The 27,419-nt window shown below is 47.0% G+C and overlaps 1 protein-coding gene across 5 annotated transcripts in view; it reads left to right on the forward strand.

Moving 5' to 3' along the window:
- Window positions 1-2,130: 2,130 nt before the first annotated feature.
- Window positions 2,131-27,419, forward strand: part of ULK1 (unc-51 like autophagy activating kinase 1) — an 83,538-nt gene continuing 58,249 nt past the window's right edge. For 3 of the 5 annotated variants that reach the window (XM_064466459.1, XM_064466462.1, XM_064466460.1), the window contains exons 1-7: window positions 2,132-2,597; window positions 2,829-2,979; window positions 3,871-3,963; window positions 4,053-4,094; window positions 19,109-19,141; window positions 19,961-19,997; window positions 26,872-27,045. In XM_064466459.1, coding sequence (XP_064322529.1) covers window positions 2,890-2,979; window positions 3,871-3,963; window positions 4,053-4,094; window positions 19,109-19,141; window positions 19,961-19,997; window positions 26,872-27,045 — 469 coding nt within the window. In that variant the 5' untranslated portion in view covers window positions 2,132-2,597; window positions 2,829-2,889. Of the gene's footprint in view, window positions 2,598-2,828; window positions 2,980-3,870; window positions 3,964-4,052; window positions 4,095-16,906; window positions 18,949-19,108; window positions 19,142-19,960; window positions 19,998-26,871; window positions 27,046-27,419 lie in introns of those variants that run through there. The other 2 variants (XM_064466463.1, XM_064466464.1) reach the window with 2 other exon arrangements.

Genomic DNA, 27,419 nt, shown 5'->3' on the forward strand with positions numbered 1-27,419 from the left:
ACGCTACCCTGAAGTTCCATTTAGTCACTAGAAAGCTACCCAGTGAGTCTGCTTGAAAACAAACCCAGTTTGCTTAGAATAAAAATAAAAAGTCAACAGAGAGGAGGCTGACTTTACTGCCTTGTTCTATATGTAGCTGCATGCAGAAAGCTACCTTAGAACCCGTGTTTAATCAAAACCGATTTAAGTTAAACATTTTTTTTTTCCACAACCATCAGCACGTGAAGGAACAAATAAGCACACAGAGTACAGAACAAAGAACATTCATCACTCTGCTATTTTGGCCCCTAATTGAACAGCATTCGTATCAACTTCCTCCTTCGCCCCCGCGCTAGGACTGCGTGTCTTTGCTGTGCTAGGGAAGTAAAGGCAGAAACACCTGTGGTCGCTAGAGATTTTTACCGCAGTTCTTGCAAGAGTACACTTGCTAACCATGGTGCCCTGGCTATTCTCCAGCGAAGGGGGATAAGATTTTGCCTGCCTAGAAATCATCTAAGAAGTTTCAAAACATTTTCTTCACTTCCTGCCTTAAACTTTTGCAACTGTTATGTTCTGTATTAGAGGCAGCGGCTTTTAACAACTGGTAAAATAAATTCCTGTGTCTGCCATTTGCCAAATACCTTGATTTTTTTTTTTTTTGCAAGTTTGATGATGTTTGCCATTGTTGCTGGTTTCTGTCTTACTTTCTGAATTACCCTCTTGTGATCACTGACAAAAGCCTGAAATTATAGACCTCGTGGACGGCACAGGCCTAGAAGTGAGAGAGAAAACAAGTAGCTAAGTACATTGTATTTTTTTAAAAAGTAATTTTTTTAATTAATTCATGCTGAAGTCACAAATGCACTCTAGCCATGTTTTGGCTTAAAGGCTACTTCAACGGACCTTGTTATCAAACTCCCACTGAAGAACACCCTTATCGCTTTTACAGTTCTCACTAAGCACCAAATAACTGCTGGAATTTGAGAGGCAAATTACCACCGGTCGGGCACTGCGACTTTTATATCAGTGTTTGGTACACGCTGCCATTTTTCCACCAAAATTTTAAGCGCGGGATGGCAGCTGAACACGAGGTATCCAGCAACCAAGGTCAAAGGACCACAGGCCAGACGTTGGATCACTCAGCCGCTGCTTTTGTGCAGAAAACAAGGCCTGATGCTGTGAGGTGCTGCTTGTTCCCCATTTTTGCTGAAAACAGTGATAAGTGCAGACGCTCAGCACCCTTTGCATGGCGTATCTGTAGAGCCGCCGGCATCGTGGGGCCAGCGCGTGTTTGGTATTGCAGCGCTGATGCAGGTCAACGTACGGGTCGATACTGCGCAATTGTGTCAAAAGCAAACTTCAGGCTGGAACGTGTGAGCACAGGCGCTGCCTGTGAGCGCGTTATTGTCCCTGCAGCTGGAATATGATGTTCCGCTTTGGACATTTTGATAAGGTTGCAGGGGAAATGGAGCGTGTGCGGAAGCGGTCTGGATACCACCATGGCTGGCGGGAGCGGGCTGGGGCAGCCCGGAGCCGGGTCAAAGGTGTGAGCGGTTCCTGCAATGGGCCACAGGGCAAAGCGTGTGGGCTACTGCACAGCGAGGGACCGAGGGTGGCCAAACCGAGCACCAGGCTCAGGCTGGGAGAGGCTCCTCATGGCAACCAGTTCACGTTGAGCTCTGGAGCAGGGCGTCTGCAAAGCTTTCTGAGGAGAGCTCGATGGAGGAGAGTCCTCCACGGCTGCTCAGTGCGTGCTGGGGGCCTGGTTTGCTCCCCTCACGGGAGCAGGAGGTGGCTGTGGGTGCCCAGCACGTGTGGAGAAGGGCCAGAGCGCGCGGAGGTGGGCTGCGCTGCGGGAGAAGGGACCTCCTGTGCCCCTCGGGTCCCCCCCCCGGGCCGTGTCATCGATCTTGTGGTGAATTTTTAAAAAAAACACCTCGAACGGACTCATTTATTTAGTTGTTAGAGACACTTCCCAGAGGCTCGGGGCGGCGGGGACGTGGGGGGGTTGGCAGGCGCCAGGTGCGCAGGGCCACCGCAGACCGTGCCGCGGCGCTGACTCAGGGCCGGCCGCGGGCGGCGCCTTTAAATGTGTCGGGCTCGGCCCCCTCCGCCTCAGGTGCCGCCGCCGCGCATCCCTCCCTCCGTCCCTCCCCACCGCGCTTGCGCCGCGGCCGCCGCTCTCCGCCGCTCCGCTCCCCTCGTCTGCGCCGCGCTCCGCAGAGCTTGGCCTGGGCCCGGGCGGGTGGCGGGGCCCGGGCGAGCGGCGGGACCCTCGGGGTAGCCCCGGCCCCGCTGTGTACGAACACTCGGGGGGCGCGGGCGGCACTTAAGGTGGACTCGCGCTTAAGGTGGACCGCGCTCGTAAGGTGGACTGGGCGTTAAGGTGGTTCGCTCTTAAGGTGGTCTCTCCGCGAAGCCGCGCCTGCGAGGCGGGGAGGGCCGGGGCTCGGCATGGGGAGCCCCGCCTGAAGCGGCCGCCGGAGGAGCCGCGCCGGTCTGTCCTGAGGAAGAGATGGGGAGGGCCCGCTGCTGAGGAGCCAACTTCTCCCCGGCTTCTAACAATGACCAGCTCCCGGCCGTTCTGCAGGAAGAGGCAGCCCATGGACGAGGGCGAGGTGGGGGAGCGGAGCCCGGCGCCGAGCTGCCGGGGGGTGACAGGAGAGGGGCTTCCCCCGGGGGGCCGGCGGGTCTCCGGCTCCTGACCGCCTTTCGGGGGGTGGTTGGCGGTGTGTGTGTGTGTGGGAGGGTTGCCCCGTTGTGTTTGGATTGGGAGAGGTTTAATTTTCTTTAAAGGGAGCTCCTTCTTCACCGGCCCCCCCTTCCTCCTCCTCCTCGCCCCCTTGCAGCTCTGAAGCCCTCCCGGCCGCAGTGTCCCCGCCGGCTCCGGGGACCCCCCGGCCCAGCGCCATGGAGACGGTGGGAAAGTTTGAGTTCAGCAGGAAGGACCTGATCGGGCACGGAGCCTTCGCCGTCGTCTTCAAGGGCAGGCACAAAGAGGTGAATAATCCCTTCTTTTTTTTCCTTTTTTTTTCTTTTTCTTTTTTTTTTTTTTTTAAATGTATGTTTGGGTCCGGGCTGAGCTGGGCACCACGTCCCGGTCACCCCATCCCCGCTGGGCTGTGGCGGCTATTCTTAGCCTGGGCATCAACCCCGGGCTCTGGGGCAGCTCTGGTGATGGTAGACATATTTATTATTAATTTTTTTATTGTTATTGTGGGGTTCCCTGGGGAGGCAGGCGTGTGCCCCTGCAGGACCCGGGCAGGTGGGTTCACCTTGCGGCTGGCCGGAGCGGGGCTGGAGGCCGGTGCCCAGGTGTCCGCAGGGATGTCCGGCTCGCCAGAGCTGGCCCTTGCCTTGAAATCAAGCAAACAAAAATCCCCCCGTACCATCTGTGAAGTGTAGAGGGCTCTTGCTTTGGGTTTGGCTTGGGTTTTTTTTGTTTGTGGTTTTTTTGTTTTGTTTTGTTTGTGTCTGTGAAGTTTTGTCTTTCTCCACTTAATTTTTTCCAAGAGGAGGGGGAATCATTCACTGGTAAATAAAAAGAAACCAATCCGGCAGTGGATTTTTCCATCATTAGGGCTTGGGATAAGCCATGGCTCCCACAGTGCGTTTATTTCTAGTGATTAAATAAGAGGATAATCATCATATAAAGTAGTAACAAAAACCCAAACCTTGGGCTTTTCTCCTTGGGCTGACAGGCATAATTCGGGAAAGGGCATGTCTGAACAAGCAAGGGATAGGCATTAGGATGTGAAGTGAGAAGTCTTTACTGGTGCTGCAAGATACTTGTTTCAGTAGTACTTGTGATCTGTTAAGAGGCTGCTTATCCTAATGTAAATTAATGGTGAAATTTACATTTATTATTGAATTACATATGCATTTTTTCAGAAACCTGAGCTGGAAGTAGCTGTGAAATGCATTAACAAGAAGAACCTTGCAAAATCTCAAACTCTGCTGGGCAAGGAAATAAAGATACTTAAGGTAAAAGTAGACTGGCTTATTTTCTTCAGTCTTTGTTCTGTATGTCCTTTGTTGCTCCTAGCTTATGGCTTTGTTTTACTTTTTTCTAGGAATTGAAACATGAAAACATTGTTGCCTTGTATGACTTCCAGGTAAATACACTCAATTATGGCAAAGCATTCTGGATTTGGGAGGGGTCGAATGAATGTTGTGGAATTTCAGTTTTTAACAGATGTTTGTAATCAAGTGTGTATCCTCAGGTGGGGAGGAACAGAAAGTCTTCTGATAAGTTAGGGAAGGATAAACACGGCTGGACAGATCATGTATTAATTGTTGTCTGGACCACAGAACTCTTAATGCAGTTGGGAGTTGAGGCGGGAGCTCCTGCTCCCAGGATGTTAGGCAGTGAAATGCAGCGTGGGGTGAATATGTCTGTGCTGGAAGCTCGTAAGTTCTCAGGATGTTAGAAATAAAATTACAGTAGTTACTCTTGGCATGCCTACCTTTTATTTTCTTTCTCTGGTCTGGATATACTCCCTAAGAAAATTTCTTTTTCCTAAGCAATGTAAAAATAGCATGAGCGTGACTTTGTAGCATATGATTGTCTTCAGTTCCAGAGGATTTTCATTTGCATTTTTCTGTTGTCCTTGTGGCAATCACTAAGTGTTAAAAATTGCAGCAGACATTTTTAGATTATTGTGGTTTCCCACAGTTGCTTTTTCCTTCAAAGTCAGCTCTGAAGATCTAATATAAGAGGCTAAAACCGATCTGCTCTGAAACCCAGGTTATCCAATGACTTTTTCTCCTTGAATTTTTAGTTAAAAAAAAAAAAATCCTGGTGGGTCATGGGGCAAGTTTTCTCTGACATGTGTGGTGCTTTTTAAAAGAAAACCACCAACCTGCAGGGGGTCTAAGAGCCTGAAATGGAACCCTTCTGTTCTTTGCGTGCGGTGTGTTGGTACAGCCGGTGCCACCCAAAGGTCTGATATTTGCGAGTGGTGATGGCTGCGTGACTGCTGTCTCCGCCAGACCCCCTGGGTGGCCCTGGGGTGGCTTATCTGGAGCTGCCTGCCCTGTCCCTGATATCGCGTGTCCTGCAGGCCGCCGTGTTTGTTGACATTCCACCTTCTCCAGTGGATTGGCTCCGGTGGCCTCGGCGTCACCCCGAACACGAGTCCCGGCTGGTTGGTACAGCCTATTTGCAATGCCTTCTGGGTGCTGTAGTCGGCTCGTGTCACCCCGGCCCCGCGGGGCTCTGTCACCCGCCGTGTCCCTCGCCGTCAGGGCGGGGGCTTATGGCGAGGTGCTGCGGGGGGCCGGGACCTTGGGGGGTGTTTAGTGCTTGGTGGTGTTTTGGTGAGAGGTGGGCGTGGGGGATTTCAGGCTGCTCTGGGAGGGAGGCAGGGCTGCTGGGAACGGGTTTGCTTCTTGGAAATATCCTTTGGGTGGGAGGCCAGCTCTGCATTGCTCCTGAGCCGCAGCGTAGAACTGGTCTTGCAAAGCAGTGGCCGCCTTTGGCCTGATGCGCGCTGCCGAGTAGCTCAGAGAGCTGGGGAAGTTTCCTCTGGCACAGGCTGCTTGGGGCATTAGATCTCATGATTTTTCATTCTCCTCTGTACCTTTTACTTAGTAACTTTTCAGCTAAGGGAGTGAGTAGCTGCTCCTGCAATTCCTCTATAGTTTGCATTTGTATGAAGCATTATGCTGCTGGATTTGCCTATTGCAGATCTTTTAAAACCTTTTGTTCATGTTCCGTTCCTCACCCTGCTTCAAGTAACTGCTGGGTAGGAAGCAGCTCAAAGACATTTCCTGCGACAGGCGTGATTTCATCACTGTTACGACTGCAGCAATGCATTTTTCTCCTTGTGTGATGGCAAATGAGCTTTACTTATATTCTGTGTTTAGCAGTGTAGCCTGGTGAGATGTTAGCAAGAAGCTGTGTAAGATACCCCAAAACATGAATTTCTGAATGGTGTGGGGCTCAAGGCATGCCCAGGTGTATGTTTAGTTACCAGCTTTGTCAGAAAGTCCTTGTATGACCTGGGTAATTTGATTTCTGGGACAAAATGAGATGACATAGGTGGTGTTGGTGTGGAGTCTCCTCTGGTCTAAGGTGATGGGTTATCGGACACAGCCTGATGCGGTCCACCCTCTTAGGCTGTGTGCGTAATGCGCCTGAGTGTTTGGCCTTGCTCTGTGCTTGCTTAGCAGTTGTATGAGAGTAAATTATCTGCAGAGGTAAAAGTGCAGTTCTGTGGAAGGCTGGGTTCTGCCCACCTTTCCTTGGTTTGTGGAAAAGACTAGTTATTGCTCACCATGTTCCTCCGATACAAGATCAGTTGCTTAATTCGTAGCTGCATATATATATTTACCCTCGAAAATGTCGTAGTTGCAGTTAATTGAGCCCTTACTTTTAGGCTCTCTAAAACAGAAGAGGGTTATTCTTGTGTTACAACATCATAGAGCAAAAAGGAAAAAATATTCCTTGTGACTCTTAGTGCTGCCCTGTAGCTTTGTCTATCGTTGCACTTGTCCCTTCCTCCACACCTCCTGTCAACAGTGACTTTAACTTTTACTCGTGTGTTCCTTACACACAAGGAAATGGTTGCCAAAACCACAGCGGCTGTAAGCGAGTGATTACACCCAATGATGCTTTTGTTTGCGCTTTCCTGGTTAAAAGCTAATGCTAAGCAGGCCTCATACAAATCAAGATTTTCTGATGTAATGCCAGCTTTGCCCAGACAGACACTTGCAGTGCTGATATCTAATACTGGTAGCAGCTCTCACCCTGGCACACTTATTTTATCTTTCAAATCCAGGAAAACTGCTGTGTTCCTTCTAGTTTCATAGATCTTTGTGATACTCATTCATAAATAATAACAACATAAGAAGCCTCATAGGAATAAATGATACTGGTGAATGTTTAATGTATATAAGTGCAGTGTCTGGACTTGTATAGATCCCCTTGCTGAGTCCTGAGAGCAGCATCATTCATGAGAATGGATCACAAAATGAAATATGCATATTCCCATTATTATGTGCTCATGTATTAGTGAGAGGTACTGTGAATAGTCTGGGAGCCTAATGCGAGAGCCCTCGCTTTAAAGAGGATAAACCATATTGTATTGCACTTCTAAAAGGACCGTTTAGTGTCCATGTGGAGTTGTGGATCTTTGCTAGGTACGGGAGATGTCTAGCATAAAGTAAAAAACGGATTCCTCCATGTGCTGGGTGCGTTAGTTGCTGCTGAGCGACGCCTGCCCAGCTCCTCAGCTGGGTTGCAGAGGGGCTGGAGTTGGGGTCTTCAGACTGCAGCAGTCGAGGGGAGTACAGCAGTCTAGAGAGACATCTGGAGACAAGAAGTCTCTTTACTCTTTTTAAAGACGGCCAAATAAGCTCTTGTTCCTTTAGGTGGAAAACAATGACAACAAGGGTACAGATGATGGTTTCTGCCACATGAGGACTTGGTCTGGAAATGAGGTTTCTTACAAAATGGATTTCTGAAACTCTGAGGATCAGCTCAGCTCTTTGCGCGTGTTGACACTGAAAGCTTTGGCAGCTTGTGGTCCGGTGTATGGAACTTGCTCTGGTTTCTGTTGCAACTCAGGACATTGAATCTGTGGTCAGTGGTCCCTGGATTAGCTAAGGGGATCCGATGGTAGGAAGGTTACTCTTGAACTTGCCAGATCCTGGGAGCACCGTGCACTAGACAGCTGCTTCCAGCACTAGTAAGAAGTAGGTGCTTACATGTAACTAAGATCTTTGGGGCAATGGGAGGTCCTGGGTATGTTTTCTTCCCTGTGTTGTGCCAGCTGCCCAGGAGGTTGGTTGAATACGTGTCAGCTGAAGATCTCTCGTGTGGCTGTGTTGGTGCTAGGGCAGAAAATCTGCTATTCCTGGACATAAATCATGCTTTGGATTATTAGAAAGTGTTTTCCTGTATGAAATAGGAAGAAGGATTATTTTACTGGCACGTTTTCCCTAGTAGTGTGCTGTGATCTGAGCTTGCTTCTTAAAGCAGCCTAGTTATGGCTGTGCTTGTGGTGGGTATTGGGTGGGGTTTTGTTCTGGGGTGTTTTTTGTTTGGTTGGGTTTTTTTCCCCTCTGATTTTCGGAAGGGTGGGATGGACTGGTGGTAGAAACATAGCTGTTAATGTCACACAGGGCACTGCATTGCTGGGTTTCTGGTTTAGCCCAGGTTACCTGAGGGTCTGCTTTCCATAATTTTGTGTCGGGTTGGCTGCTTATACTCACCAGCTCGAGATGAGGGTAATGTTTAACTCACTTGTGCAGTACAGGCTCACCAAAAATATTTCTGCTGGGGTGACTGTATCACTTGGAGATCCTGGAGGCAAAGAACATGGAGTCCTTGCAGTGCAGTTTTTCTTCTGCCACCCCTGCCTGAATCCATGGGCATAACAAACACTTCTCAGCTTAATGATCAGTCAGCCTGGGCTGGTCTTCAGAGCTGAGTAATAACAGGCTTGTTCTATTGTTGCTGTATAGAATGTCCCTGTGATCAATAGGATCAGGGCTGTTGGGCTGTCACGTTCTGTTGTGCTGCCTGCACCATCATTCTTTCCCAATATGGAGCCTTCAGCTGCTTGTCTGCATCTTGTGTACGTGCCTCCTGCGGTCCCCCGGGACCTCCGGAGCTCGGTGTACGGCAGTGTCCCTTTGGTGTGCCCTCCAGCACCGCTCGCTTGTGCTGCAGCGCTTCGCTGGTGAGTGGGATGTGGGATGAATCACTGTTGCTGCAGTGTCGCCTCCTGCCCTCGCCTCCTGCCCTCACCACCTAACGCAGGATCTTCTGTTCCTCAGGCACTGCGGTTCAGGTGCCCCAGCTCAGGAGACAGGGCTCCACTGTGACGCTTGGAATGAGTAAGGAGGCACTCTGTGTCTGGGAGATAGCACTCCTGGGGTCAGGCTGCCTGCCTGGTTAAAGCCTGTTTTAATTCCATCCCTGAGCAAAGCTGGCAAGTTTCCTGGTGAGTGGGTGTAAAGCGCAGGCTTCTCTGAACTGCCAGGCAATCCTCTCTCTGTTTGCACTGCAGACAAGAATGGGGTGTCTGCTGTCCTGCTCCGTCAGCATCCTCACATCTGTCGAAGGGAATCACTCTGTTACTGAAGATTGCATCTGCCTTAATTTAGAGTTAGAAGGCAAAAAGGACAGAAAATCCAACTGCTCTCTGCCAGTAGTTTTGTAGGATGAGGCTTGAGAGTTTAGTGGACCAAAATGGCTATGTTTGTGGAGAGTAGGTAATTTTACAGTCTTGAACTCCTGTTTTATGTTGGCTTCGCTAGCTGGTTACCTCACTGCGCAGGTCACAGAAACATCTAGCGAATGTTGACCACTAAATACAGACCTTAGAGGAGTCACTGGCTTTTTTTAGAGGGAGTGGTCTTGTTGCATTTCTGAAATTATGATCACTGTTTTACTCATCCTGTGTGTAAAGCACATACCTGTGTTCCTCTCACATGATTAAGATGTCACGGAAGAGCCGAAGGAAGTTAATAGCCTCTAAAGCTCCCGTGGAAGGTAGCATTACTCAGACTATAATGACAGATTAAGGAATGTTTCCCAGGAGTAATCGGAAACTGGTAGGCTGTTGAGTTCACAGGTTGGCAGCCAAGCTCTGGTAACGGCTGGGGTGCTATTGGTGCTGCTCTTCATGAAGCTCCATCACTGTTTCTGTTATGAAAATTCCCACTGTTTAAATCCTCGTGATGATTGAATGCGTTTGGTTGGAGTGGGCAAAGTAAGGTGGTGGACATTTAGAAGATGGATGGGAAGAAGTGCCTCCTAATCAGTGGCTGGGTGGGACTGAATTCAGGTGGAGAACCAGTGTTTGCATGTCTCTCAAATATTTATAGCTCCAAACCAAATCCCAGTTAAAAGATTTGATTTTGTGGCCGGACTGGACTTAACCCTAAACTGTGAAACTGCAATAAAACTATATTTCAAAAGCTCATCTTAATGCTCAAGCATGTATAGAGAATTGGAGATACAGTTCACTGTCATGTGTCTTTCTTTTTCCCCTCTCCCTTTCCTGCACCCCCTGCCTTCCCACCTGTTGATACCGACTGAAAAGCATTTGCACAACAGGCAGACTAGCAAACAGCAGACATGGAGCTGGTGTTGGTGGTAGGAATCTGAGCTGGATTCAGCTCCCAGAGAAGCTGTGGGCCTCTGAAGCAGACACATCTGTCCCATGAGGCGGGCTGCCTTCAACCCGTGGCATGAAGTGAGAAGTTAAAGACCGGGGTGGTCAGCAGAGGTGGTGTTTGATCTGCAATGTCAAGGACAGAAGGCTTTTTTGTTTTATTTTCAAAATAAGTGTGTTCTTTTTTTTACTTGGTTTTTGTTGGTTGGGTGGGGTTTTTTTAGTTTGGGTTTTGGTTGTTTAAATTTTTTTGCTGTTGTTCATGGAGCAATAGTAAATGGCAAACTTGATGGGAAGTGAAGACAAGTGATGTGGTCTACCAAGGCAGTGTTTCTCAGGTACATACCTAAACATACTTTGCTTAAGAGAAGCCATCTTAACTGTCTTCAGATGTTATGGTTCCTGTCTGATAAATTTTAAAAAGAAATGTCCACAGCAGAACTCTGCCAACAGATAGCTTTAGAGCCTCTTTCGCACTTAGTGTGTAGCAAGAGGTGCTTTAACTGTGTGATGACTGCTGCTTTATGATGGACAGGCCTTAAATGCCACCATAAACATGAAGAGATGCTCTCAAAATGCAAAGTGAAGATCTCAAAGCTGCGTTTGTTTAATAAGCAAGGTTGTTTCAAGAGGGGCCGATAGAAATGAATTAAATTCTGTATCACCAGTTGCATAGGGCAGTAATGTTCTGTCTGGCTGCAGGAGCACCTGGCTTGTTTCTCGGCATCAGAATAACAGGAGGAATTAGGTCAGCTGAGCTGGCATACTAGAGATCAACCAGACAGTGTGGTTCCGGTGGGGGGAATGAAAGATGCAGAATTTCAAGCCGTTCGAGATCCTATTTAGCAAAGCATCTTATATCTCCAGGAAGGGAAGGTCTCCCAGCCGGCTCGGTACGTGCTGGCAGCCTGGAGCGCGAGAGCCGCTGGCGCGATGGGAAACCCCACGCATCGCAGCGGAGGGTGCGGTGGTGTCAGGCAGGGCTGAGGTGCAGCCCCGCTGGGCTGCTGGGTGGGTTTGGAGCACGTAGGTTGCATGTTTCCTCCCCGTGTGTGCTGATTAATGTCACTGTGCATGCAATCAGGGAGCTGGGGCTGGTTTCTCTTTGCAGTGCTTTTTGTTTGTGTTTGGTATTTTTTCATCTAGCTGGCAATTGTAGCTAGCCTGTTAAGTATGTTAAAACATATTCAGATTTCTGGTTTTATTTTTATGGAGTGTATTTTTGTTTTTTTTAAATACTGCAGATTCAAGCCCATGTTACTCTGGCTTCTGGTAATTGGATTCCCCCCCTTAATCTAAGACAGTTTTTATTTGAAAACCTATGCTTTTTTTTCTTCTTTAAACTCATTTTTGTAACACCTTTGTGCTGTAACAATGTGTGTTTGTTTTCTTAAATCTGGTAAATAATGAAATAAGTGGGTGTAAAAGAGAAGACTTGCAAAGGCCAGTCAGTCATGCAGCTGCTATAGAAAACCCTGTTGGTTGTTGGGCCTATAATTTCCAAAGTTGCATTAAAAAAAAACCCCTGCAGGATATCAGATTGTTTGGGATATGCCATTAAACAAACAAGCCGCTCCCACCTTTATTTGTAGAACTACGTTAATTGGTTCTAAAAACTTAAACTTCCAGATCAAGTGGCTTTGCTGTGTTCGAACATCTCAGTAAGTGAATAGGTCTTGGTGAGCGTGTGATTAAATCTGAAACGTTTGCTCTTGTAGCCTGCCTTAGTGTCTGCCTCGGCCCGTGGCACTCCCCCCAGTACTCCAGTGCTTTGGGTAGGCTCGTAAAACACAACCTTATGGCGTGCAGGGATTTCGTTCCAGTACATGTGACTGAGCTTAAGGTAATGAGGAATTCAACCTGAAGCGTTTGTTTTATGACTGTGATAGAGAAAGGAGATGAGGAATGAATATAGAAAAGCAAATCGGGTCTTCAGTATTTTTGTCTTTGTTTTTCGAATTCTGAAGTCTCCTCTCGAGAGCTCTAGTGTAATGCATTGCCATTTGCAAAAAGGAGCTTGCTTTTGTTTAAAGAAGCTTCTAGGTCTTACTCTGCCTGTTGCCAAAGGGGTAGCTACTTCTTTCCACCCCCATGTCAGAAAGGCCAAACTTTTCAGGATTCTACTGCTTTTTTTTTTTTCCCCTCTGCTGTCTCTTATCCTTGCTGGGCTGCTGCAGCTGCTGCGTGCAGGTGTGCCCTGCGCTGTGTGCTCAGGCAGTGATGCCTCCTCCCTTAGCACTGGCCAGCTGCAGACACAAACTGGTGTAGGTGGTGCCGCATTACCCGCAGACGAACATGACTGCTGCAAAAAGTGATTGCTTTTCAGTGTCCCAGCAGCATGAGTCTTCAGTTTGCTCTGATGCATGGTTCTGGTCTCACCTTGAAGCTCTGTGACTTGTGAAACCTGCCACTTTGCCTCCATACTCTTATTATGACATTAATCTGTTACTTCGGTTTCTGTGGTTAGGCTCAGATGCAACTCTCAGCTTTGACTTGCTGTAGTGTGTTGCTCTGCAGAGGCCCAGTCTGCCTCTGAAAGAGTCATGTTTTCCTGTTCAAGCCCTCCTCGAGCGCTGTAGCTCTCGGTCGTCCAGTACATGCGTTGAATCTCGGGGCTTTGACCAGGGCCTGCAGTGAACCTGCGTGAAGCCAGCAGCACCTGCCCGGTCCGTGGGGCTGTGACTGGCACCGCCACTGCCTGGGGGTTGAGGTGGGGAGGAGGAGAGAGCTGGGGCTGGTTTGGAAGAAGCTACAGAAAGCTTGTGTCCAGTGGAAGGGATGGTGAAGTTCCTTCAGGTCGCTTGAGGACAGCTGTTGTACCAGCTTGTCCAACTGTTTGTCTGTGATGATAACACTGGCCTGGCAAAGAGCAGCTCCGTGGACATGACGCTGTCTTGTTTTTTGTTTTCTTTTTTTTAATGTCACACAGTCAGACTTTAGGACTGTTGCCAGGGGTTGGGAAGTACTTTCCCTCCCTTCCGGAAGCCTGTGTAGGACCAAAGGATAGCTTTCCTGCTGTTTTTATCTGCCCTGAAGTACTACCTGTCCTGAAACAACTCATCTGTTTCATAAGCAGAGAATACCATAGTGCCTGGAATGGGGTAACACAGACCCTTTGTGTCCTTGTTCTCCTGGTCCTGCAGAAATCCACCTGCTGCAAGGCTGGCCATAAACCCCTCCTGTGGAGCAGGGCCTCCCTTCTGCTTGCCCTGTGCCTCTGCTGGTGCTTCACATCCTGGAGCAAGCCGACAGGTCTGTAGGAAGCAGAATGCAGGCAAGAGCCAACACAGACATCTGTGAGCCTCTCTGGGTCTTGCCGCTTACGCTTATTCCCTGGGATCTATGTGAAGAAATTAGAAGCCCTCCTTCTTTTGGGAAGTCAAAGATCTGCTGACTGTGGTAATAACGCTTTCCAGTCAGTAAGCTTTATTGCTGGACCCAAGTGTGCCAAAATGTGCGAAGATATTGAGTAGACCATTGGTTAACGGTGTTTGTTTGCTTGCGTACCATCTCCTGGACCCTGCTTATGGGTGACTGCTACTGCAGCCCAAGAGGAGAGTGGCTGCTGGTTCCTTACAGCGTGCTAACTCTCTTGGTGCAGGACCTCACCGGCGGCATCACGTGAATCCCAAAACTCTGTCCTAAAATGTGCTTTTGTCTTGCTGTGAAGCTGTGTCTGGGTCTGAGAAATGTTTTGTGGTATTGTGTGTCTGTGCAGAGAGGAGACTATACGGCAGTGAATGAGTACTTTCTTTGCCGTTTCTCCTCTTCTTCCTTCATCTGAGTCAATTGTTGTCTCTTGAATTGGAAACCTGCTTGAAATGTTCCTGAGTCCCTTACTGGTGAGGTTCAGGAAGAGTGAAGAAAGGGAGCAGGGCCAGAGAGCAGAGGAACACAGTAGGCTCCAAGATATTTTTTTTTCTTTCTGCGTGAGGTCAAAAGGCACGTGAATATCTTCTGGCTATTTGCTTTAGATCTATTTTTAAAGGGTCAGTATTGGTGGATGCTCCCACAATTCAGATTAATGTTACTATTGTCTTCTATCTTGCTTCCATTCAAATAGTTGCGTCAAGAGATAATCCTTGCATAGCATGACAGTTTCCCTTTCACTCTTCCGAGGTTAGCCTGTGCAAGCCAAGCTGCGAGCCAGAGGGAAATAACACCAAGAGATTTTACTGTTCGGAAAGTTTCTTCCTTCTCTTGAACAGTGGGTTGTGTCTCCCAAGCCCAGCCAGCTTGTGAGCCCCTGCCTTAGCTAGAGGCTTTCCAGGTGCCGCTGGCCTGGGAGTTGGTTTCTGTAAAGCAACGCTGTTTGTTACAGCCCGTGTTGGTGACTCCAGTACCGCTGTCAGGAGAGCAGTGACTAGAGACCATGAGCCGAAAGGGTGCTGGCTTCATGAGATCCTGCTGGCAATGCAGGGCGATGCGGTGTGCTGTGGTTCTGCTGCAGCGAAGTAGCAGAAACTCAACACCAACTGAAAGCTAAGCTTTTCCACTCTTTTTTTCTAATCTCCCACTGTCAGACCCTCAGCTTTGCTTTATGGTTCTGTTGTGTTGGTGCTATTGATGACTCCTAGCCCTGTTTAGAGAGAACTGCATGTGGGCAGTCGTCATCTCTTGGCAGCTGCTCCAGGCACTGTTTGAGAGGCAGTGTTCAGCCGCACGCGGTAGGTATCTTCTGAGAGGTACAAACCAGGAACCTTTGCCATTGGAGGGAGGCCAATGCACAGGCGGTGGTACCCTGTTCTTCACGAGACTAACAAAACCAGTTTTGAGGACTTGAGTCCATGCGGCTCTTCTCCTGTAGGCAGTAATAGCCGTGTTGGCCTCATGGTGCTGGGTATATGGCCCTAACAGTGGGGCTATGTGCATCCCCTAGGTGTTCCTCCTGCATCCCCCAGACTTCCTAGAAAAGAGGGTTTGTGTGAGGTGGAAGCCATTCTTTGCTTTTTTTTTTTATACAGCAGTGTCTGTTACAGCACTGGTTCCGCACAGATGTATGAGAACACTGCGTTGCTGAGAGTTTTTGAGTGTTTTGTAACTAAGCTTCAACTTTTTTCCCTTCCTAAACATCCTTCTAAACCTGGTGGCAGCCCAGGCGCAGGGGTAGGGTGCAGAGGAGGATTTCTCTAAGGAAGTTTTCCTCTCGCAGACTTTTTAAGCTGTGGTAGGAGGATGACTAACTGTGGGTACACCCAGACATTTCCCTTTGGACACACCTAAACATATACTTTCCACGAAGAGGATCATGCCACCTTCCAGTATGGGTGGAGAGAAAATTTAAAGGGGGACAGGACTGCTGGGTCTTGATGTCCACAGTGCCATCCCTCCCAGTGTCCCAGTGAGAGATTTTAACACGGCACTGCCCTGGGATGATTTATGTGGTACTGCTAAATGAAGTTTCTTCATTTCTTTGTCCTCCGTCAGCAGATGTGTGTTATTTGTAGACAGCAGAGGCTGTTGCCTGTTTTTACACTCAATTAAATTGTAACTTCATCGCTTGGGCCTCTGCTGCAAGAACTAAGAGTCAGGCAATGTTCCAGACTGATTAATTATCAGCTTAATGGCTCTGGCAGAGGCCTCTTGGTGCTGTTGTGGAGCGTGGTCAGGGTACTGCTGCACCTTGTGATGAGAGGAAAAGTTAGGGGGTTGCCTCTGCACTGTTCCCTTTGTCGGGCTTGTTTAGTGATGGGATTAGCCCTGTCTGCATGCACTGGCACATGGGGGTGAGAGGTCCAGAGTAAATTATCTGTAGTGCCTCTTGGACATAAGCCTCTGCAAAAACACAACACACTGTAATGTTTTTCTTGTTGCTGATGTGGAAATGAGTGGGTTGGGCATTTTTATGTCTTTTTCAGAGAGACTGGTAGCCTGAAAAATTTGGCTTGCAGCATTTTTTCCTTGTTTTGTTAATGAACAAATCAGAAATAGTGTGGAAGGATAAAAATGGAAAAGAAATAGTTTCTGCTGCTGAATCAGCTTGAGAGAAATCCCATCAGCCCATTTGAGAAAGTAGAAATCTCTTTAGACAGTTGTATCTGTTGTAACCACAGTAAGCTCTGACTGAAGGCTTTTTCCAAACAAGAGCTTTTTTCTGGGGCCCTTATTAAAATAAATGTTTAGTTTTGGTGGCCAAATTCCTGCAAATCTTCTGGTAAGTGGGTCTTGAAATGCTGATGTTGCAAATGTGGATGTTGTGTCATCCCTGCTACAGGCGCCTGCGATCTGAAAATACACTTGCTAAATGTTCTCCTGCAGTGGGTGAGCGTGCAGCAGGGTGGAGAGTGCTTCCTGGGATGGCTTGAATGTTCAAAGCATGCTGTTGCCGGTGGGTGGTTGGGGGAGCCACCTACTTCTCTCCTAAAAGCCTTTCAGGCATTGCCCTCTTATCTCTTCACCCTGTGTTGGTGGGATAAAACCACCAACCACCAAGGTCACTTTGCTGGGGAAGTTGAGCAGAGCATCTTCCTTGCCTGTGTAGGTCCTTATTTAACCCTAGTTACTGTACACACTGGCTGCCAAAAAATCAATTACTTGCTTGATGATGTTTGTTTGCAGAGTCTTTAAATTATGTACAGTGGAAAAACAACCAAACTGTACAGTGTACATACCTATTGACCAATAACTTATTGCAAATATCTTTTGGACTTCGCTTGTGTAAGCTAAGCCTCCTCTTCATTTTCTGTATCAGTAATAACACATTAAGCTTCCCCCAACCCTGCCGGCACTATACATATTAATGTGTAGAGTTACTGAGCTGCAACGATCACAGAATGTTTAAACAAGTGTCTCATTTAAAATGTTGCTGTGGCAGCAATGAACTCGGTGTGGCTGCTAAGACCACTTGAGACGCTTCCTCCATGCCCAGCAGTGGCCCTGTAGCGAGCTCCCCGGCCCGCAGCCCCGCAGTTGTTCCCTGAGCAGCTGCACTGCGCTTCTGGTGTGTCCTCGCATCTTCTGGTACGTCCATGTCTGCAGTTCCTGAAGAAGTGAAAAGCCTGGCCGTCTTTTGTGACCCTTGGCTTTCCACCGTTCCTGCTAAGGACGACAGGAGCTGGGGGGCTTTGAACGCTTCTGAAAAGTTTCCCCCAGCACTTTGTCATGTGCAAAGCTTGTGACGATGCCTGGTGTTTTCTTCTTGAACTGCTTCCCTGGGCTAGTGCTTCTAACCACAGACTGGTTTCCCACTTCATCTGAAGCATGTGTGAAAGTGGATGACTTAACATGTGCCGTATTAAATGCAGAGATTGGAAAACAAGGCCTGTTTAAAACAAGGAAAAACAACAGATGCCTTCTTGAAGTATCACAGAAAATTGCTTTTTGGACAAACAAGGGGACCTTCAAAAAGCTCAGCTGGGCTTGGCAGTGAGAACAGCTGTAAGAGCTGGGGATGGCCAGCCCCAGCATCTGATGAATGCTGGAACTGGGGGAGCCACGTGAGCTCTGGGGCTGCTGGGCTGCCCAGTGCCCCTCTGGGGGAAGGTGGCCCATGCTGCACCCAGCTGTAGCTCGAGTCTCTCAGTTGCAGGTAGCTTGGCTTCCTCCCCTCTCCCCCCCCTTCCTCCAACTGGTCTTCCAGCGAACATCTGGAAACTCAGACTTCACATTGTGAGGTTAAAAGAGGACTGCAAGAGGAATGATGGGAGGTGCTGAGGACTTGAGGCGTTGACAAAGGCAGTCAGTTTGGTACAGGATTGGTGGGAGGTAGAGTCCTGTGGGCAGACCAAGAGGAAAGGGGATGAGAGCAGACAGTGGAGACTGCTTGGGAACTAAAAGGCTGGTAGGGTGAATGCTGGGGCTTCTTGAAATTGTAGTCAGGCTTGGAAGAGGGATCAGGCAGACAGGTGTCTAAACAGCCTGTAAGTAAAGGCAGGCTGCCCTGGAGCTATGGAAATGGAGTAAAATCTCTTGCTCTGCCCTGCTTTCAGAGCTTCTCCACTCACCTGGGTAACTGCTGCCTGTGCAGGACTGGGCCTGGAGTTCAGGAGTGACTTCTAGCATACAGGTTTTTACGTAGTAGGTCTGCTTCTGTCTGTGTTCTGTTTCAGCAAGAGGATTTAGAGTTGTTCACCCTTCTGGGTCTACCCAGGGTTGAAACATCTGGCTGTTTTTGTTTGTTCTCTGCTGGTGGTTTGGCAGCTGTGCCAAACAAGTGCCAGGCAGCCGCCGGTGTCAGCGTGGGCATTGCACAGCCCCCTAATGCTGCTCCGTGGTGCTCTGTGGGGCACTTCTCTGCAGTATCCTCTGCGTGTACTGTGGACATAACGCCTTGTACACGCTTCCTAAGGCCAGGGAGGGTGGAGATCAGCTAAGGCTGGAGGTAAACTCTTGAGACTGTAAGTGCATCACAGTGCAGCACCTGTAGCAAACTTAGGAAGACGAGCATTTGGCCTGGACTTTGCTGGTGTTGACCCCCATGATAATCTGGAAAGCTTTAGCCACCTGATAATAGCACTCTGTTAATGCACATGTAGAAATTGGTTGTCCGATGTTGTGGTTTTGAGCTGAGATCTTTCCTTTTTACCCTCAAATCAAAGGTGAATCTCTTGGGTGCCTTTTGCCGTGGGCTTGGATTGCAAGTCCCAAAGTTGGGTTACTTTTATCTGTGTGTTCAGACCAACGTTGTTCATGTGGGCATAGCTGCTATAAAGGGCCAAGTTAAATGTGGAAATGATTAAGGCTCTAAGATAGTAGCGTGCCAGCATCTGCACTGCATGCCGCTGTTAATCCCAAGAGCCCGAAAGGAACATGAAGACCCAAGGCACAATACAGGAGATCTGCCTGGTTAAACAGATGTGGGCCCAGAAAGGAATAACATGCTTAAGTACCCGGCACCTGCAAAGTAAGCAATCTTCCAGGAATTAACCTATAATGAAGTTTTCACCCTCTCTCAGTATGAATCATAATAGAGCACAGTTTACCTGTTTAAAAGGAAGAGCAGCAGTTGTAAAGCATGTGAAATATATTTCAATGCATAAATCTTGTTTTTCCATTTTCTCCAGGAAATGGCGAACTCTGTCTACTTGGTTATGGAGGTGAGTGTGTATTGCATCTCTTTTTTTTTAACCCTTTCCCTCCCCCTTTCTCTCTTTTTACCTTTTTAAATTTTTTTAACTTGTGTAACAAACTGGTCTGCTTGAAACAACTAGTGCTTTCTGTTGGCAGTCTCACCTGTGACGCTTTTGCTAATCTAATCTGCAGCTGTGTGCCTTTGAGAACTGGAGCAGTGTGGGTGAAGACAGCAGCCAGGGGGATTTTTCATGCTGCTGCTGTCAGAAGGCCGTGCTGGCACAGGTTTAATCAGTCAGATGTCTTATCTCAAGGGTCACATGGGTGTCACTGGGTAGTATCTGCTTCAAAGATGCATGGAAAGAGAATTTTCTCAACACAGCCTCCCTGCAAAGCTTTTCAGTGTTTTCCTTCCTCTGCAGTCTTTGCTCTGAGGGCTTGTTGACTTTCCTTAATGATGTGGAACATGATGTGGGGAATTTCAGTTTTCAGCTGCGGCTGTTCCCAGCCTTTCCTCAACCAGATTCTGGTGGTGTCTCCAGTGGTGACCCCTCTGCTTTGTTCCGGTTTTTTCTTTGTCTCTGATGTGCACGAACACGGATGTGGATGCACACAACAGCTGGTTAATGCTGGTGTATCGTAATGCAACATAAAGTTTAGGGGAAATGGGACGAAAGAGGGGACCTACAGGAATGGGGTTTTTCCTGCCAACTTCTGAATCCGTATTTTGATGCGTGTGATTAGTTACGTTTAGATACTGTGATAAACCTGCCATCCTAGTGAAGTTTACTGTTTTTAATCTTTGATTTGCCTTGCATTAACTGAGCTTTCTGTTCTGTTTGCAGTACTGTAACGGTGGTGACCTGGCAGACTATCTTCACAGTAAGTAGAACAATATGGAGAACATCCTCTGTATTCAGAAGAAGACACTGTTTTAGCTTTTTTTAAAGTTGTTGGCATTTGTGGAAGACCTAAGCAAGCAGATTGTGTATCTTTTTTAAAATTCCTGCAAAGTAAACAGAGTATTACTGCTCTTCTAAGAGGTTCACCCTTGACAGTGATTTGAAAACTGAGAATCTATGACAAGAAAAGCTAGTCTTGTAGTCTTTCCTGTGAAGGTCAGTGGTGACTGTCAGTGGTTATGTGTTTTAGTTACAATGGCTTTATAGATTAAACATCTTCTAACACTGCTGGGGACATGGCTTATCTTTTTTCTCATTGGAAAAAAGCTATTTATTCTGAGGCCTTGCAGTTTTGTAGGGTTGGATTAAAATAAGATCCTAAAGAATATATTTCACTTTAAGTTTACCCCTAAGGGTGACCCCACATCTAGGACAGAACATGTTTGTTTCTTCAGTGTATAGAGGGCAACAGTAGTGTAGCCAGTTGTGTCGTGAGGGTGGTGAAAACTAGTGACTTCAGGGTCTTTTGGAGAATATAGCGCAGGTATCTGTGACTGCGGTACCCTGAAAAACCTTTTGGTGAGACTGAAGTATGTCTCTGCCATCAAACGGAAGGAGACATGCTTTGCATGTTATCCAGCTGTATTGCTGCGACTCAGGTGTCAATCTCCCAAGCTATTTTTCAGTGCAGCCCACTGCACGGGTACAGGATCCTGGTCTCTGAAAATCACATTGCACCTGAGTGCCAAAGCAGTATGAGGATAACATGTTGAATGAGTTGCTTAGCCGCAGTCAGACACAGCCCTTATTTTCTGTTGCCCTGACTGTATTTTTTTTTCCTTTAAAGTAGCTTTCTTGTTTTGCATGTTAACTAGAAGATTACTAAATGTGAAGAGACAACTTTAAGCTCATTTCTGGTGAGGCTCTGGATCATGGTTAAGCAAAGTTTGTTCCCTTTGTTCAAATTAAAATCTATTTGGATAATACTGCAGGCTCCTTATTTGAGGTGCATGATGCCTGGAAATGGCAAAAACTGAAGGATTAAAAGCTAAATTTACATGTGTTGGTATGCCTGGAATGATTATTTGGGGCTTGATGCTAGTATGTTGCACTCTGTTCATACAGGGTAATGAATTATGTTTGTGGACTTCAATTTTTGGAAGGGATTTAGTACTTGAAGGAAAATGAAGGAACATTCTGCCTTTCATGTGTTTCGCTTGTTTAAAATGTGAGTGAGAAGTGACAGGCATTTAGTTTTCAAAATCAGGTTTAGTGTGCTTTGTCTTAGGTAAGTGATGGTGGTTTGCATCTGTTGGGTATTGGTGTGCTTTAAAAGGAGCGTTTTTGGTGGTGGTGAAATGCTGTTATGAATACCAAGTGAAAATGGTTTTGTATTTGATGCCTTCTTTTTCTCCTTGAATACAAGTGCAAATTTTAATAATGAAATGCTTTTAAAATATAGCCAAACATCAGTTTTACCAATGTGTGGGCTTTGAACACGAAAGCTTTTAGCTTTCATGCACATGAAATGAACCTTGATGTTTAGACACTGGGTTGTGCACTCTTATTGGCAAAGCTGCATATGTAAACAAGGACGCAGCTTCTGGCCAAATGATTTATAGAAACATGGGTTTACAGAAAATCTTCCTGTTCACACTACTGCTTCTTTGTGTCTATTGTCACCTTCTCCCTTCCACCCCACCCCATCCAAAAAAAAAGGTGAAGCATATTGTGTAATTAGCTAGGACTATTAATGCAGCTCACTTCCTCGTTTATCAAATGAGACTACTCAGGAAATCGGTGGCTAGTTTGAAAAAGTGACCATGAATTGCATTTTCCAAATAATACTCAATTTTGCCCCAGTTTGGCTTGTTTGGGTTTGATCCTTCTTTGCCTGAGTTAATTTGAAAAAGTTACCTTTAGCTCTGTTTTTACCAATAAAATATTTTACCTTGACAACTGTAAAGAGCAGCTGTTGTGACTGGGAAGTTGGTGCTTACTTTTATTTTAACTCTTAACATCTGTGTGCTGGTTCCCAGTAAAGAAACCCAGCAGCACAGATGTCCAGAAGGAGCAGTCGGTAAGGGACTGCAGCAAGGAAGTTAGTTACTCCCCTCACTGCAGCAGAGATCTGGGTCTTCCAGCTCCCAGAGTGTAGATACAAGTGTCAGCTTCTGCATCACGTGGCTTTCTCTGTTCCACCACATGCTCCTTTGGGGTTTCTCCTCTCCCAGCCTCTGCAGGTGCTCAGGGTGCTTTTGATGATAATGATTTTTCTTCTGAAAGTTCAGATTTTTTCCAGGGCATTTCACTGGTACACAGGAGGCTCATCTCTGAGCGGCTGTTGTGCTGCTTCAGTTATTTTAATAATTGTGTGACAGTATTTAATTGCAACATCTACTTTCCCACTGACTCCTCAGACGTTTTTGCTGGCAGTTCCTGTAACACTTATGCAAGCTGCACATGCAAATCCCCTGCTTCTCATTGAACGAGATGCTTGTAAGCTTCCCAGTCCATTCTGCCCTCTAATTACAAGCATTAGGCAATATGGTAATTCTGTGTTGAATCCAAAGGCGCTCTAATTCTCCTTGTCTTCACAACTGGAAGACGTGCGTATGTGCACATTTCAGTGTGTTTTGGCTGGGTTATGCTGTTGGTCAGCCCCATCTCTTTGGTACAACCCAAGGTCATGTGTGTTCTAAGCACAACTTCTGTGATGATGATGTTGCTGTACTTTAACGGTACGGCACAGCTCCCTTTCTGATAGGTCTCTGCGGATGTTGCTTTCATTTAAAGCCCACCGTAGGGTGTGTTTTGAGCTGAGTGGCAGATTACTGCCGTGCATGGTAGAGCTGTGGGAAGGATTACAGAAGTGACCATCCTCTCTATAGGAATAACTGGAATTCTGTGGCCTTGGCTACTCAGGAGGTCAGAGTAGGCTGATCTTAAAATTTCTTCTTAAATTCTGTGAATTGGCATTGGCTGTTATGGACAGTCCATAAGTGCATATTCATGACCTTCCTTAAAGCTGCTGCTTGGCGAGCGTGTCTCTGAAGAAAGCTTCCTGCCAGAGCAGGGCATTTCTTGGTGTGCCCAGGACAGGTGCAAGGAGCTGTAATCTTGTAATTCATCCCAAGTGGTGCAGGGACCCCTTTGTAAACAAGAGGAGTGAGGCGCTGCGGTAACTTTTTACCCTCTACAGCTAGGGAATTAAGAATATCTGTGATAAGACCAGACTTATCTGGAATAAGTCCTCTGACTTGTACAAAAGACTTCACAAGAGTCCCACTGGCCACGCTCTGCATGGGTGGAGCTGGGGGAGTTACAAGATGGGTCTCAGACTTCAGCATGATTTGGATTGGGCCCATGTTAGAGACACTTGTGGCACCTTTGGGTAAGAGGAGAAGTTCTTTTTCCTAAATAGCTTTTCCAAGATGATGACGTCATGTAACATCAGCGGGTGTACTCCAATGCATCTACCCTTGGAACAGCTGACAAGGGCTGTTTACTACAGTTTACCTGGCAGGTTGAACATCTCAGCACAGGCTGACCAGGGTACTATTTTGGTGGTTTCACCCTTTTCCTACGTCTCAAGAGCTGCGAGGCACACAGGCCCCGCACTGACCTGCAATAAATACGTGCTCTGATCTACTGACCTGTGTAGCTGCCGTTCCCAAGGCAGTAAGCTGAGTGCCTCCTCACTGAAGTGGAGCCCATGAAAATAAACACAGGGATATTATTACTTCTCGGTAATGGCAAAGTAAGGCTTGTGAAACAGCGTTCTCTGCAAGAATGTGTTGCTCACTGCAGACATCCATGGGGATGCCCAGACTTCAGCGTAAGCTTAGTGTTCTGCCAGCAGCTTTCTGGTGAAGATGAGAATGTCCCCTTTTTACAGGGACAGGAGTAAAAGTTCCCTATTTGGGATGTAGCAAAGAGTTGTTTCATTCTCCACACTTTTTTTTTTGGTGCACATAAATTGAATGAATCTTCTGTATCTTCTCCCTCCCCTGTCAATGGTAGCTGGTCTAGAAGATCTGTTGTGGACCAATATCCGGAAGTTGCTGAAAGTGTCATTTTTATTTATGTCTCTGTCCTTCAGTTGGAGATTGCTGCTGTCACTTGGTAGACTGATGGGCTGAGTGTGAGAGATAAGGACTCTTGTTTTTCTGTGTTACGGCGTGTCTGTTAATGGAGGGAGGTAAAGGGTATGCCCCTATGCTCCTTAAGCAACTGACTGTCCCTTCTCTGTTACTGATGGCAGCTTCTCAATTTCAGTCCTACCTTGCTGCATTACCTGAATTTGTGATATTTAATGCTGCCGGAGGATCCAGCAGACCTCTGTCTAGTTCTGCTGTGCTGTGACATGGTGGCTCCATTATGCCACAGCAGATGAACTGGGGGGATCTATCTGCAGGCTCAAGACACCAGCTTAGGTTCTGCACAAGTCTGGAAAACAACACCTTTGCAGGGCTGAGAGCTTCATACAGGTTTCTGTGGAGAAGCTTAAATTCTGCAGAAAATAGGTTTAGAGGCCCTGTTTTCTTTGGGTGAATGGGTTTTTCTGATCTTAGTAGCAATGGGTTTTCTAATAAAGGGAGTTAATATTCACATTAAGGAGGCTTAACTGGTTTGCTGAGGGATGGTGGCTAGCACTGTGTTAGCCTTATAGCCGCCAAATTATATTAGGGAGAGGGTAACGCCTTAAAGATATGGCATGCTGTTGGAACTGCAGGTCAGAACAAGGCTCTCAACAGCACTGTGCCTCTGCTAGAGGCAGAGTGTATTTAGCCAGGAGTTTGTAATTGCCTGCTAGCTTAATAACATTAAGAACTGCCAAGTTTCAAGTCTTGCTTCATATTTGGGTGAAGATGAGACAGCCTGTCCCCTCCTGGGCCTGAGCTGAATTAGGAAAAAACCTTCGGAATTCTTGCCTTTTTCTTTAAGGATGGTGCTTTGACAATTCCTAAATAGATTTCCTTGAATAGAAATCACAGAAATATTGCAGAGACGTTTTGGTGGAGAGAAGGTTGAGCACAGCTAAGATGCTGGACCTTTTGATAGAAAATGGTACAGGATTGAGTACACTGACAGACTTCAGCAGAAAGTCAGGGAAAGCCTTGTTAAAGATGAAGCAGCGCTTTTTCCCAGAAGATGCAGGTGGATTTGGTAGACTTGCATCTGAGCTGCCTCTTAATATCCTTAAAAACCCCTTCACAGAACCTCTCCTTGCAGAGGAGTCTCTTGAATTCCAGTCGAGTGCCGGTTCAGGAGCAAAAAGGCCCAGTGAGGGGAGAGAAACTCTATATACATGTGCACTGGTCTCACGTGTATGAGTCCAGGACTAGCTGATAGCCGTGGTGACATTTTAGCTCTGCTTGCGCCTCCTTGTAGAACAGTGAGGTTTAGGAGTGGTGGGAGTTTATTTTCTATTCTAAGGTCTGTTTAACTTAGATGTGTCCCTTGCTGTTTCCCATGCATGCATTTTAAAAGTTAGGTTTTTAATTTCCTGTGTTGTGTTGAAGCTGAGTGCAAACTCATCTGTGTTTTCATAAGAATTCCTTCCTTCTAGCTGACTAGGTAGAGTAGCATTTTGAAGCTCCTGCCAGCTTCTTTTAATGTCTTACTAGAGAACAGCTGCAAAAACACTAATGAAGTCTTGAGTAATTTACAGGGACCTTTTACAAAAGAAATTATTTTATTCAAGTGGAATGGTGCTTGCTTTAAGCCTGACTTGCACAGTGACTGACAAGGAGGCAGGCTGGTAGCACTGTTGATCCTGAGGTTTGTTCAGCAGGCTGCTCCCAGCTTTGGCAAGAGTTTCATACATATAGCTCTTAAAATAATGAGAGCTAATATTGCATTGCTGTGATGAGAGGAGCCGGTTGAACGTTATTTTAATCCCTTCAATGTTTATTTTCACACCACAGTTCTTGGGAAGCCCATATCTCGGAGTGCAATTCAGAGCTTCCATATTTGGAGATTTTTATTACTAATATATTTTTTTAAACAAATTTGCTTATGAAAGCATTCTGAGTCTGTCTTGCTGCCTCTGTGGGTGTACGATGGAGGGTGTCAGATGACTGTTTGCAGGGGTTACTTGGTAGGGGTGTGTTGTTAGGTATTGGACTGTGGTTCACTCTCACACTGGGTTTGGGATTAGAATTATGGTTTGGTCTAGTGGGTGATGATACACAAGGGTTTGGCCTAGACTTGGACTCATAACCTGGACTCATACCCTGACATTACAGATCACTGCTGGCCGTGTACCCTAAATGACTGTCTGAATTTATCCTGCTGACCCTTTCCAGGCCCAGTATGAGCCTTAATGATTCTTACAGGCATAAATCCTAATTCTAACTGCCTCTCCTCTTATGTCCACCTTTAGTCATTGTCTTTGTGATAAAGCTCTGACCTTAGGGTATCCAACAGCTATCGACCATAGCTCAAAGGTAGTGACCCTCCCACTCCTCGGGCCCCAGGCCCTGCCTAGTGCTTGCCTAGATCTGCGTGGCAGCTCTTGCTGAGTGAGGGAAGCCCTAAACCTCACCAAATGTCACTTTTGGACCCAGTTGATAACCCAAATTCAGCACCTGCCACTGGTCCAAGTTCACCATAAGAGGCTTGGGGCTGAACCAGCCCTGACCACAGAATAAGCTGGGAATGCAAATGCTCTCTCTCCCTTGTTGCCTGTAGGAATAATTCAGAAGTGGTATGTGGAGAGTAAAAAAAATCATATGTGGAAATAAAAATGACAAATTATGGCTAATTGCTGTGGAGAATCTGCCCTCTGGGCTCTTCAAAGAACTGGCATTGCAGTTTTTACATCTGTGGTTTTTTTACCTCTTCCCTAGCTATGCGGACACTTAGTGAAGACACCATCAGGCTCTTTCTCCAGCAGATAGCAGGTGCTATGAAAATGCTGCACAGCAAAGGCATCATCCATCGGGACCTGAAACCGCAGAATATCCTCCTTTCCTACGCTGGAGGCAGGAAATCAAATCCCAACAACATTCGCATAAAGATTGGTAAGACCCCATTACAAATGTGACCCTAAGCATTTGGTGCATCGGGAGCATTTGGTGAGGGGTAAGGGGCAAGCCTCAGTCTGCCTTTGGGGAACTGTCTGGGGAGGGAAAGAATTGCTGCATTTTCTAAAATGTTCTTAAGTTTTTCATCTTCCTCGCTTAGTTCTTCTGCTAGACGTAATGATTAGTTGGCTCCAAGCAGTAGGAGCAAGAGCTTTCTGCTCTGCCAGGACACAGACTAATGCAAAAGGTATTGGGTAGGCCTTGCTCTGCTCCCAAGCTGAATGGTGCCTTCCTTGGTATAAACAAATAGCAGCCTGCTCTAACTGGCTTGTAATCTCCGGTTTACCAGCTGTTGTGACTTTTGTCTTCAG

Source organism: Phalacrocorax carbo, chromosome 15 (genome assembly GCF_963921805.1).
Source record: "Phalacrocorax carbo chromosome 15, bPhaCar2.1, whole genome shotgun sequence".
Classification (NCBI taxonomy): Eukaryota; Metazoa; Chordata; class Aves; order Suliformes; family Phalacrocoracidae; genus Phalacrocorax; species Phalacrocorax carbo.